Consider the following 14440-nt stretch of genomic DNA (forward strand, 5'->3'; position numbering starts at 1 on the left):
GACATATCGACAAACAGTTGAAATGATGGGATCTNTACGAGATTCTTTTGCCAGAGTCTGAGCATCTGTCGGTATAAGTTGTTGACTAATCATTTTTATTGCGCACACTGTAAATTCATCTTCATCTTTTTCTTGAAAATCAAAGTCTGGATCTTCACCTTGTGGCAATCTGCTAAGTGAATCTGCATTTCCATGATCTGTTGATTTTCTATATTCAATTGAATAGTCGTATTGATGAAGCATCAGGGCCCAGCGAGCCAAACGATTTGCTGCTATCACTGGTGTTCCTTTTGAAGGATTGAAAAGAGCCAACAACGGTTTGTGATCAGTGACCAGAATGAATTTTCGTCCATAGAGATATTGGTGAAATTTGTGTAACCCATATATTATAGCTAGTGCTTCCTTGTGAATTTGACTGTACCGACGTTGGGATTCAGTAAGTGTTTTTGAAACATTGAATAATGGTCGTTCCTCCCCATCAGGATACCTGTGAAACAGAACTACCCCCAATCCAACTTCTGACGCGTCACAAGAAATACCCAATGGAAGCGACTTGTCGAAATGTGCCAACTTGACGTCTTTCATAAGAATTTTTTTAATCTTTTGAAAAGTTAGTTCTTGCTTTGAAGTCCATTTCCAGGGTGTATCTTTTCTTGTAAGACATGTCAGAGGTTCAGCAATCGTTGCAAGATTAGGGATAAACTTGTGATAAAATTGAACAGAACCCAGAAATGATCGTAATGTTGATATATTAGTAGGGTGTGGCATTTTAAACAAGGCGTCAACATTCTTTCCTTTATTAACACCTTCTCCTGAAAGTATGTGACCCAAATATTCAATTGAAGTTTGTCCAAAAACACATTTCTTCTTGTTGCATTTCAGACCTTTATCACGAAGGCGTTGAAGAAGAGATCTTAAATTCTTATTGTGCTCATCAACACTGGATCCTCCAACAAGAATATCATCTAGATAAACTGCGACTCCTTTCAGATCACAAGTTAGTCTATCCATGATTTCTTGGAAGTAGCCTGGAGCTGAAATAATACCAAACGGAAGTCTGGTTTGAAGTAAAACTCCTCTATGTGTGCTCAATGCAAGTTTTCTTTGACTGTTTGGAGCAAGTTTTATTTGATTGAAAGCATCAGCAAGATCTATTTTGCTAAAGTAACGACTTCCTCCAAGTTTTTGTATCAAGTCTTCAGGAAGTGGCATTGGATGTCGATGTGGTTCCAGCTGGGGGTTCACAGTAACTGAGTAATCCCCACAAATTCGAAATTTTACTTTTTCCTCTCCTGGATTTAATCGTTTTTTTTATGGGTACTATGGGTGTTCCATAGTCATTGAAATCTACTGGAATCCAGATGCCTTTTTTAATACCAGCATCTAATGTATTATTGAGATCCTCTTGAAATGAAAATGGCACTGTTCGAGCTTTACAGAAAACTGGATTTGAATCTGGTTTGAACTTAACTTCCAATTCAAAATTTTGCAAACATCCAAGTCCTGGTTCAAAACATTCTTTAAAATCTTCACAAATTTGTTGACAACAGATGAAAACTTTGACATCAGTTGAATTTTCTTTAATTTGAAAAACTTGTTTATTCAAAGCTGCTGTTACATCAATTTCTAGATCAAGAATTGCTTTTCTGCCTACAAGATTTAGGTTAGGTAGTTTTGTAACATTGAATTCTACAATTTTTTTATCATTTGATTCTGGAATAGAAGTTGAAACCTGACAAACTCCAATGACTGGGATTTTGTCCCCAGTTGCTGAAATAAATCTTGTAGAATTAGAATGGAGTTTGGGTCGACCCCATTTTTGCCAAACTTCTAAAGAACAAAAACTATCTCTTGCTTCACTATCTAATTCAAAAAAATGTTCAGTATTCTTGAAGAGTAACTTTTGAAGAAGAGGTGTATTTCCAGGAATAGAATGTATAATTCTAACTGAACTGTTTTGTTGAAACTTTTTTTTTAAGCAAACTTTTTCAAGATGACCAGTCTTTTGACAAAAATTGCACTTTGTATTTATGTATCTACAATCTCTGGCATGGTGACCTTTGTTTCCACATCTGGGACAGGTGCCTTTTGAAAAAGGAAATTTGAAATTTTCATGTTTTTTATTGAAAAGAACTGCTTTTTCTTTTGATTTGTTAGTAGGACTTCTAGAAACTTTAGAAACAAATTCTGTTTTTTCTTCTGGAGAGCTTTACAGTTGCTTTAGCGACTTTGGAGGCTTCTTCAACTTCTGTAGCTAGTTCTATTGCTCTGTAGAATGTTAATTCATCTTTTGGAACTTTGAAAAGAGACTTAAGAACAGCTTCGTTATTTACAGAGCAAATGAATTTTGTTCTAAGTGCTTCATCTAAAGGATCATTTATTTTTGAAAAATCACATGTACTTGCTGCTTGACGAATTCTAGATGCAAGTTCTTGTAGTGTTTCACCTGGTTTTCTAGAAATTTCATTCCAGAACTTATATCTTTCCCTGACAATAAAGTGCTTGGGACTGAAATTTATCTCCATTGTTTGTGAAATATCATTCATTTGTAACTCGTTGACATCACGTGGAGGAGAAAGTTGAGATGCCGCGACTTAAAGAAGCTTGTAAATTTCTGGAGATTGATTCGTCAGAAAAACTTGAGCAATTTTTGAGTTCGGGACTGAATTGGCAGAAACGAACGTTTGAAAACGAGATAAGTAGTCAGTCCAAAGCTCTTTTTTTGAACAAAAGGCTTCGAAAGTGGGAACGGTTGTCGAACTTTGAACTATTGATTTGACCAGTGTCTCCATTTGCTTCGAAAATCCTTCCAGAAAAATTTTCAGTTCGGCCATATTTGAAAAAAAAAAAATCCTGTCGACTGCGCCAATTGTTGTGACCTTATATATTGACAACGCAAAAAAATAACTAAGTTAAACTTTAATAACTTTATTTAACAAAATTCTTGAAAAGTAAAAAGTATTTAAAATCGATTTATTTGTTTGTTTTTCGAAACTAAATTAATACTTATCTACGTTCGTAAAGTTGGAAACCGAGAGTTCCTTTTTATTTTAGGGATGTCCCTATAGCACCAACTATGTCTTTTTTCGTACGCTTTGCTGGTTTTGCTCTACAATACATTTGTTCACCTTTGTTTTTAGTGAGCCACTCTGCACTGATCTGTCCGAGCCAGTGCGACTTGACGTCTTGCATAGTTGTTCTTCTCACGGAAAATTTTATGGTCATCAAGAGACTGATTTTTGCCATTGCTTGCATGCAGCTTTCTTATCATCTATTGCATTTTGTACACTGTCATTCCACCACCAAGTGTCCCGTTCATGCTGACGTTTTGTACCAGTTATCCCACAAACTGTAGTTGCAGCGTTTATCAAAACGGTTTTGTATGTACTCCAATCTGTACTGGCTTGCGTTTGGTGGTCTAATTGTGTTGCGACAATCTGTTGAAATTTTTCTCGATGAATATTGCTTTTCAGTTTCCACGTTTTGAGTCTCAGAGGCATTTGTTTAGACTTATGTTTTGAAAGTTCGACAACCAGGTCTGCCACAAGTAGTCTATGTTGGGCGAAACATGATTCGCTAGGTATAACTATAATATATATATATATATATATATATATATATATATATATATATATATATATAATTTGGTAGGAGGTTCTCAGATAAACATGTACGGTTGAAGATTACACCCCATTTTGCAGTTAGAAGTTTTTTAAATAAAATTTCAACAACACGAAGCTGTTTTGTTTCAACTTTATTAAACCTTGTGAAGTTATTAAACTGTGTGTAATCTTCAATCTTGTACATATATATATATATATATATATATATATATATATATATATTAATGATAAAATTTATAGCATGTTCGACGTTAGTTAACTTCATGTTTAACTTTTTGATTTTTCTAGCGGTTGATCGTAAATCATGCAGAAAAAATAGTCACTGTTTGCTTTTCTAGGCGAAGCTTGATCCATATGAGACTCAGTTAATCCTTTTAATATCCAGTACTTCTTGGGCTAGCGGTTTTTGGACAACACCATTAGCCTGTCTGTAGTGCGTATGCAGAAAAAATAATCATTGTACGTACTCCAGATTAACGTTTAAAAAATTTATATTTTGGGTTCGTTTTAAAGTTTAACTTATAGTATTTAATTAAAAACCAGTATTCGAGAATTAAATTTAGAAAATTATGTTAGAAATGTGCTTATTAGTATCTATTTTAATTTAAACCATACAGCCTTTTTTTTCTAATTCAATGGCAACACTGTTTGAAATTGAATTTTGTGCAGGCGGAAGCAATCTTTGTATTCATTTTTAATCGTTTCTTTTCTTATTTAAAAGTCATGTCTACTATTAAAAAAAGAAAGATTGATGGCGAACCTCGAGTATTTAATGAGGAATGTGAGGAATGGACAATTAAATATCATATTTCACTAAAGTTGATGAAAAAGCTGTCTGCTTAATTTGTGGCAAATCCATAAACGTCTTCAAAGAATATAATTTGAAAACACACCAACGATCGAAACATCTAGATTTTAGACACAACTAAACAGATAAGAGCTAAAGAGAAAATGCCAAAATTACTTAAAAATTTTAAATCGCCGCAAAACACTTTTACCAAACGATCTTCAAAACAGGATGCTGCAACAGAAGCTAGTTTGGTATTATATCACAAAATTGTCAAAAAAAAATAAATCGTTTCCTGATGGCGAGTTTGTCAAGGAATGCTTGCTAGATGCAGTAAACATCATGTGTCCAGAGCAGAGCCTAAAATTTGACAGTAACTCTTTATCAAGAAGAACTGTAGAATTGCCTTGAAAAGTGAAAACTTGTTACAACAGCATCAAATTGCAAGTAAAAATTTTTTGTGGTACTCTCTTGCTTTGGATGAAAGCACAGATATACAAGACACATCACAATTGTTAGTATTTATAAGAGAAATAACAACAACAACAACACACGTTTAGACGAAATTTTCCCCGAGATCGGGGTTCACGTTTGGCTACCTATGATGAAACGAAATACCCCTCGAAGCCATTCACATCTGTCACTCGCCTCAGTATCACGCAACCCCGCTTTCACCCTGTCCTTCTCCACCTGCTCTCTCCATCCCAATCGCGGACGACCCCTTCCTATTACTCCTTCAACCTCGAACTCCAACGCTCGCCTAATCCCGACCCTTTCATGCCTTCTCAACACATGTCTATACCACCGTAATCTTGATCTCCTTATTAATGTCACAATGTCCTCATTTAGTCCCATCATCGACATCAGCTCTGCACTACTCCTCCTATCCTTCACTTTAACCCCACACATCATCCTCACCATAGCTCTTTCAGCCCTCTGCAGTAAACTTTCCTCCTCTCTCCTCAACACCCAAGTTTAACCACCATATACCATCGCTGCTCTCCTACATGCTTCATATACCTTCATTTCATCTTCACTGACCATTTCTTTCCACACAATACCCCACCCAGTTCCCTAAATTTCATCCATCCCACACGAACTCTAGCCGTAACAGCGCTCAAACATCTTCCATCCGCGTTCAGCTTAACCTCTAAATAAACGAAGCTTTCCACTCTTTCAATACCACCACTCAACCCCGTCCTTGCGTCAGTCCTATTAATCACACCATGAACACATTTCTTACATTTGAACGTGCCTTCCACCTTTTCAGTGCCCCTCTCACACCACTACATCTCTTATGCACCCACTTCTGACATCCTATACGCAATACCGAGTTAGCCTTCACTCTCCTGTCACATACCCCACAGGGGTCTATTTTACTTATCACTCGCTCCCCACCTTCCCCACTCACCATTACCTTCGTCTTACCAATATTAACTTTTAACCCTTTCTTTTCAATAACACTTTTCCATCTATAAGAGAAATAATTAACTGTTATCATGGGGTCTCTCGTGTCCGTCTACCACTCCCACGACCCGGGTTCAAATTCTGCAGTTTCTACAGGTTCATCCGGGTAGCCGACCCCCGATCAACCCAGCCGTCCATCCTTTCGAGGTTGGTAAATGTGTAGACGACATAAGTTGTCGCATGTTGGCCGGCGAGATGGCTCAGTGGTTAAGATGCGCGCTGAGTCAATCATCTCAATAGCTATCATATATTCAGCGTATATGATGCGGTGCTTGCGCGTGCACATAAATACATGTGTACGTCGTGTGAAAAGAATAAATAGCCTTTGTGGCGAAGATGGCTGCTTCAAATCAATAGATGAGGATTTGAAGAACATAATAAAAAGATATATAGATAATATATATCTGTTACATTGTAAGTGGTTCTGCGTATGTCAGAGCTGTAATAATAAAGACTAATATATATATAAAAAAATTGCTGACTGAGTGATTTGACTGTTATCAAATCACTCAAGGATACAACTACTGGCCAGGATTTATTCCATTATGTTGAAAATTGTATTGAAAAAAATAGATTAGCATGGAACAAGTTAACAAGTGTAACAACTGATGGTACTCGTGCTTTGACAGGAAAACAATGGTTTTTTCACACTGATAAACAGTAAAATAAAAGAAAAATATCCAGATTATAACTTATAGATATAGATATATCTCTTCACTGTGTCATTCATCAAAAAAATTTAAAAAGCATGTTATTGATTCAGTTGATGGTGTAATAAACATCGTTCGAGCCAGAGGTCTTAACCACAAGCAGTTCAAAGTATTGCTTGAAGATATGGAAAGTAAACATTCTGACATCTTCTACCATTGTAGTGTTCGTTGGCTGAGCCTTGGCAACGCACTGAGTCGCGTGTGGGCTCTAAAAAAAAAGAAATAATTCTTTTTTTTTAGAAATGAAAAGCATAATTTCTCTATTTTGTTACAAACATAAAAAATGAACAATGGAAATTAGATTTTATGTTTGCCGTTTACATTATTGAAAAGTTAAATGAATTGGACAATAAACTTCAAGGCATTAGTTTGTTTGCTCATGAAATGTATTACCATTATAAACCTTTTCAGACAAAACTTGCCCTGTTCTCTAGACAAGCAGATGAGAACAAGTTTTGTCATTCTCCATTGCTAAAACAGGAGTTGATTTCTGCTATAGTAGCTCAAAAATACCAAGAACAAATAGATGATTTAGCTATTAAAATTGAAAAAAAATCGAAGATTTTAAAACCTGGAACCTTTGTTCACGACTCTCACAGCCCATTATAGAATAAAAATTGATGAAACACCTCCTGAAGACCTGCAGTTGGAACTGCTTGACATACAATTGTGAACTGAAGGAAAAATTTAAATCAGGCTTTTTGTTAGAATTTTATGGCTCTCTGTCTGATGTAGCATTTCCAAATTTTAAAATGTTTGCTGCAAAAATGTTTTCAATATTTGGATCCACATATATATGTGAACAAGCATTTTCTTGTATAAGTAATTGCATATATATATATATATATATATTATATAATATATTATATATATATATAATATATATTATATATATATATATGCGGCCCCCAAAGGTAAAACAGTTTTCAATGTTGGCCCTAACAACTAAAAGTTTGCCCACCCCTGTGATAACCAATCATTTTATTTTAATACGGTGCACTATAAAACATGTAAATAAATAAATCATACAATTGTATATTGTAAAAGAGCAATGTATAATTTAGTGAAAACCATAATTAAAAATTATATTATCATTTTGGGGTCTTTCAACATTCGTTAGCAACAAAAAATCTCTGCGTCACGTGAAAATAGGTTGTTAAAAGCAGCCAAAATCCAATCAAATATTTGAAAAGATTTTTAATAGTAATTTTTAAAATAAAATTAACATAAATCTTATTTAAACGACGTATTAAAAAATATAATTTGAAAAGAATACCTATAGAACTATTAACCTTTTGTTACAACAACAACACAACAACACACGTTTAGACGGCATTTTCCCCGAGATCGGGGGTTGCCGTTTGGCTACCTATGATGAAACCGAAATACCCCTCGACTCCATCCACATCTGTCACTCGCCTCAGTATCACGCAACCCCGCTTTCACCCTGTCCTTCTCCACCTGCTCTCTCCATCCCAATCGCGGACGACCCCTTCCTATCACTCCTTCAACCTCGCCTAATCCCGACTCTTCTCAAAACATGTCCATACCACCGCAATCTCGATCTCCTTATCAATGTCACAATGTCCTCATCCAGTCCCATCCTCGACATCAGCTCTGTACTACTCCTCCTATCCTTCACTTTAACCCCACACATCATCCTCACCATAACTCTTTCAGCCCTCTGCAGTACACTTTCTTCCTCTCTCCTCAACACCCAAGTTTCACCACCATATACCATTGCTGCTCTCACACATGCTTTATATACCCTCCCTTTCATCTTCACTGACCATTTCTTTCCACACAATACCCCACCCAGTTCCCTAAATTTCATCCATCCCACACGAACTCTAGCCGTAACTGCGCCCAAACATCCTCCATCCGCGTACAGCCTATCCCCTAAGTAAACAAAGCTTTCCACTCTTTCAATACCACCACTCAACCCCGTCCTTGCGTCCGTCCTATTAATCACACCATGAACACATTTATTACATTTGAACGTGCCTTCCACCTTTTTCAGTGCCCCCCTCACACCACTACATCTCTTATGCACCCACTTCTGACATCCTATACACAATACCGAGTTAGCCTTCACTCTCCTGTTACATACCCCACAGGGGTCTATTTTACTTATCACTCGCTCCCCACCTTCCCCACTCACCATTACCTTTGTCTTACCAATATTAACTTTTAACCCTTTCTTTTCAATAACACTTTTCCATCTGTCAAATTTTAACTGCAATTCTTCCATGCTATCAGCCATCAAGACTAAATCATCTGCATTCAAAATCTCAAATAACAACCCCTCCATTATGTTTCCACACACAACATCCATCACAATTGCAAACAGAAACGGTGATAACACTGATCCTTGATGCACTCCTACCTTAACACTAAAAGCGTCCGACATCCCCCTTCCAACCCTCACCTTTGTCTTTGCCCCTTCATACAGCTGCATCACAGCTTTAACAAGTCTCTCATTCACTCCTTTCTTCCTCAACGCCCATTCAATGACCTTCCTCGGTACTCGATCAAAAGCCTTTTCTAGATCCACAAAACACATGTACAATCTTCGTTTCTTCTTTCTATAATTCTCCTGCAACATTCTCACCATGAACAATGCATGCACCGTTCCCCTACCAGGCATAAACCCACACTGCATTTCATTAACTGTCACCATATTTCTCAACCTCCTCTCAAGCACCCTCTCCACTACCTTCATTCGGTGCTCTAGCAATTTCACACCCCTATATGACCCACAATCTCTTACATCTCCTTTGCCCTTATACAACGGCACCAACACACTGTGTCGCCATTCCTCAGGTATACCTTCATCATCAAACATACTGTTAGCAATTCTCATCACAACTTCAATTCCTATCACCCCACTCGCTTTTATATGTTCTGCCGCCAAAAAAACCATTAAAAAGATTAAAAAAAGCTTTAAAAACTTGAAAATCCTTTTAAACGTTTAAAAAACTTGAAAACTTAAAAAAACCATAAAAAAACCATTAAATATTTTTAAAGAGACAGAGAAAACCTAAAAAATAAAAATCACAGCAAAAATTTAAAAAACAAAAAAAAATGAATACGTTAATGTAAATTGATAATCAATTAAGAAGCTCAACACAGTCGTTGCTGAACTGAAAATTCGTAGCCAAATTTCTGTTGCGAACATTACCGTCGTTTCATGTTCAGAAGATTTTCGACCGGAAGATTTTTGTTCGGGGAGCTTATGTCTTGTGAATTTTACTCTGGGGATATTTTGTTCTAGAGTTGACTCAAAAAAAGAAATTAATTGAATTTTTAAGGTAAAGTAAAGCAGCTATTTGAGAAACAAATTGAAATGAATCTTTAAAAATAAAAAGACTCATTTATGAAACGTGGAATGAACCAAAAACAAAACTTTTAAAACATCAAAAAGATTCTTCAAAAATTATAAAAAGGTGTAAAATAAAACAAAATATTATAAAGAAAAAGCTTGTAAAGAAATAAACATTAAGAAACCTGAAGGTGCATAAGAGTTAAGTAAATCGTTTTCCAGTTTGGAAAGGTAAATATGCAGTTTGTTGAGATCAAGCGATGATGAATAGTTGTTGCTGTGAGATGAACATTCCATAATTCTTTTGAACCTGGTATTCAGTTTATCTTTTTTTCTATTTAGCTCATGACAGTTCAAACTTGATGCAAATGAAACCTAGATAATAACAAATACATTCAGTAATGCTTGAAATTCCATAAACGTAAAGCACCATCTTAAAACACGAACAAATCATTAAAATCATTAATTTATTCCAAACGCTACATGACCGCAAAATTTAAATCGATGATCAGGCTAATCCTATGACAGCAACTCCTATAAGTCACCATCCCATTGACAGCAAAATTAATTTTGTCAGTCATCTAATTGTTATTACCAATTCACTCCACAATAGTTTTCAGAAGAATATATCATGATTACATATAAGATGAATAATCACGAAATCTCAACAAAATGAGACTACAGTTGGAAACTACTGAAAAATAAATAAATGTACACAAACTTATTGTAGTTGTTATTATTATTATTACGTTTATTATGTCACGTTTATATTATTCCAGGCAATATGAGATGAATAAATATTCCATAATTTGCATTAACAAACAAGAAATCAATAAAGAGGCACAGTATATATATATATATTACATTATTGCATTTTTGAATGTTATAATGCAATATATATATATATATATATATATATATATATATATATATATATATATATATATATATAGTTTTCAAGAAAATCAACCGCGTTAATACAATTATTATGTTTATACATTAATTTTTCAAGTTTTCTAATTAAAATTTTATTATAATTATTTAATTTATTAAGTAAAAAACTAAAATTATTATTGTTCATGTTTATTAATATAATTAATTGCAAAAAGCTTTTTCGATATAAAATATATCATCGTCAGTGCAAAATATTTTCAAATAATAACGAAAATTACCGTTTATAAACAAATGACGTCATACAGTATAACTTAATTTTAAGCGCGAAACATAACAAAAGTACACCATAAATAAAATTAGGTCAGAAAAATCTGAATAAACCAATATCAAAATTGATTTTAATTACACCCTCATGTAAAATTGCTTAAGCCCATCTAAGTGAATAAGTCGAAAAACATATCCATCAATCAATCATCGTTTAGCGTCCAGAGACCCAGTTCTCCCGAGGTAGGACGATGTTTTCTTTGCCATCAATTTTTTGCGCCAAATTAGGCGATCAGTTGTAGGCGATCAGTAGATTCGAAAAACATAATCAATTAATTAAAATAACAACAACAAAAAAACAAGCTGGAAAAAGTTTAATGTCACAAGGAAAATAAGTCGGATAAGCCAAAAGCAGTCCACAAAATATTAAATTCTTTATTTTTATGTCCAAGCAACTTTTAGGACGTAATTTTCTCATAGATATAACATGAGGGTTCAAACTAAAAATATAAATCGTGAAAAAATCGTCAAAAAATGCTTCGATTTATTTTGCAATTCAATAAAACATTTTCTATTTATACATAGATTTCTAGCGTCAACTGCAAAACCATAAATCAATTTCCATTACAATTAAATTAATTTGTTGTAATAAATTATTTTTTAAACTTTTATGTATAATTTTTTTCATAAATTTGGTCACGAATTTCTCGCTGAATGAAAATATTGCATAAAAATTTTAAAACGAAAATTGATGCATGGTTAGTTTAGTAATATCGGTTATCCCTGTTAGATATGATGACTTCATTACACGTCACTGATATAGTGATGACCTCATTTCACACATAACTGTTAGAATTGACATCATTGAAAGTTGAGTTCAGAACGTGAATTAAATAGATTTTCGAAATTCAATACAGAGCTGGATGAAAAAAATACGATTTTCATATGTTCTGAGATTTCCCACTTCGACTCCAGCAAAATCCTCCGACTTACAACTTTCTGACAATATCTGTGCAAAGCTCAGTTTATATCACACACAAACTTCTTTGACTCTCACGTAAACCTCATTCATTAGCAAAAAACACAACTATATGTTTTCCGTTTCTAAAGTTATGCCAGTCTTAATAAAAAATTTTGAATAGTAATTTTTGTAAAAAAAAAATACTATGAGACTTTAAACAAGATTCAACCCTGAATAGCGCAAAATAAAAATAAATAAAAAAAATTTTACAAACCCAAAGTTTGCTTATATTCTGTGAAGAAGCACAGCATGTTGATAAGAGAATTGGTCTCAGTTGTCTGATACACTCAGTCCAAGAGGTAAGCAGGAGAACTTGCAATCTTTCCACCGCTGTGATGGCATTTGCATCTGGCGTTGGAATTAAGCATGACATAGTTGGAAGAAATCCTTCTTCACCTCTCATATTTTTCACCTGTTTAAGTAATAAACAATCAATAAAATTATAAAATCGTTGTGTAGCTTTATTTCAATGATAATAATCAGTGTCGGATGACGACCTTTTTTATTGCTTCTCACGTCTATTTTTGGTCAATTATCAACACACAACGGTCTTTTTCCTGTTTTCTGATTAAACAAAAAGTTTTACTGACTTTCATTAAAAACACTGCTAACAACAGGGGGCCTCATATATCTGCCATTGACAATAATAAGCATTGTACATAAGCCTCGCACTTCATTATAATGCTTGCTTTTTTAAAGAACAGTTAATATTGTGGATTTGAAGTGTTGAATTAATAAAATTGGACAAAGATAGAAAAAAAAATTTTGAAATTGAAAAAAATAAAGTGGACGCCAAGATTACCATTATTCAAAAATGGTATCGCCAATACTAGTTATAAAATGTATTGCCGATATCAATGCCGAAACGCATCTCTGAAAACATTTTCAACGATACGAACACCTGTCGTTTTTAAAACGGTGCTACAATAAAGCATTCAACTTATATTTGTCAATATTCGGTAGTTAACATAATAGAAAAATTACCGTGTAATGCATTGTTTGAACATTATCAAATTTGAAACAAGCAAGTTAAATTGTCAATTATTCATGAAAAGTTTTTAAAGTTGTTTTTAAATTACTCACAAGAACAACAAAGTTTCAGAGTATTACAGATAACGCCCACAAAACAAGTTAAATAAGAATGTTTAAGAACAAGAAAGCCAAAGACAAGAACCACAAATTTATCAATTGAAAAAACTCTCTAAAGCATTGGTATCAAGTTTTTTTTTCTATCAATATTTAAAAAGCATCGGCGATAACAAGTTTGATACAAGACCTATACCATAACCAATATTTTAAAAGTACAGCCTATGCAACATCAAAATTAACAACTCTGGTGGACATAAAGCCATTAACAGTCCATAAAGAAATTAATAAAGACCAGTGACGGATTGATCGATCGATACAACTATTCTCGTATGATTGACGTAAAATTTTGTTTTTACCTGAAAGTTTGAACTGGACAAAGAAAAAAATGTTAAAGATGACGTAGGATTTGTAGAAGCCGATCGCTTAGGGTGTATATCCATTTTAGAAAACACTTTTCCATGGCCCATTCAAAAATTTCATGACTTTCCACGATATAAACCAATGAAGAAAACTTACACAGCTATAAATACAAGCATTTTATTACTATTATCATCAATTAACTTATTTTTGACCTTTGTTTTCAACGTCTTGCAAGTTTTTTGCCATTGCTGTTTTTAGGTATGCAACATATAGTGACTGAATGTACATTGTATTAATGGGATCAGCATTTCGATTACCTGTTATATACACTAATCATTCTTCTTGTAATGAACGACATTTTACTCCTATTTTCTACCTCATGTGTGAATTGGTAAAAAAACCATACTTCCAAAAAATAACCAAAATTTAACTTCTCCCGCATTTAAAAAAATTTGTTACCAATTTTACCATACACTAATGTTTATCCTGTTGATTTTTGGTTTGATCAAAGGGCGGTGTATCAGAGATGGATTCCGATAGCTTAATGGAACATATACATAAAATGCTAATGACCTTTTAAATGCACATATGCTAATTATTCCTTAGCAGAAAATATGCTAACTGCATATATATTAATGCCCCTTTAGCGCTATACGCTAATTACCAAACAATGTACTTTTTACAGCGCAATGGCGTATATCATTATATAATTTTCAATTAAAGGTAATGATGATAAAAATTTTCAATTAAAGATAAAGGTCAATTACACTCTTTCTAGGTTCAGAGAAATCAACAACACGCACAAGTATCGTATATGAATACATGCTAAACGATGCATCACACACGAGGCAAGTGATAGGCTAAGATCCCTTTGTCATAATATTCGAATCGAAATCGGTCACT

General features: G+C 34.0%; 2 protein-coding genes across 2 annotated transcripts in view; both read right to left on the minus strand.

The window, feature by feature from the left end:
* Window positions 1-2834, minus strand: part of HELRODRAFT_162981 (hypothetical protein) — a gene marked incomplete at both ends in the record, with an annotated part of 8692 nt that extends 5858 nt beyond the window's left edge. Inside the window, 2 exons of the mRNA XM_009025024.1 lie at window positions 1902-2085; window positions 2762-2834. Of these exons, the coding sequence (XP_009023272.1) occupies window positions 1902-2085; window positions 2762-2834 (257 nt within the window). The remainder of the gene's footprint in view (window positions 1-1901; window positions 2086-2761) is intronic.
* Window positions 2835-6636: 3802 nt separating this feature from the next.
* On the minus strand, window positions 6637-13617 carry HELRODRAFT_162982 (hypothetical protein; the record flags this gene model as incomplete). The annotated part of the gene is made up of 6 exons (XM_009025025.1): window positions 6637-6795; window positions 7159-7261; window positions 9764-9857; window positions 10095-10284; window positions 12303-12500; window positions 13534-13617. 6 exons carry the CDS (start codon window positions 13615-13617, stop codon window positions 6637-6639), a joined length of 828 nt encoding a protein of 275 aa, XP_009023273.1.
* Window positions 13618-14440: the final 823 nt, after the last annotated feature.

This window comes from Helobdella robusta (genome assembly GCF_000326865.2).
Source record: "Helobdella robusta unplaced genomic scaffold HELROscaffold_4, whole genome shotgun sequence".
Taxonomy (NCBI): Eukaryota; Metazoa; Annelida; class Clitellata; order Rhynchobdellida; family Glossiphoniidae; genus Helobdella; species Helobdella robusta.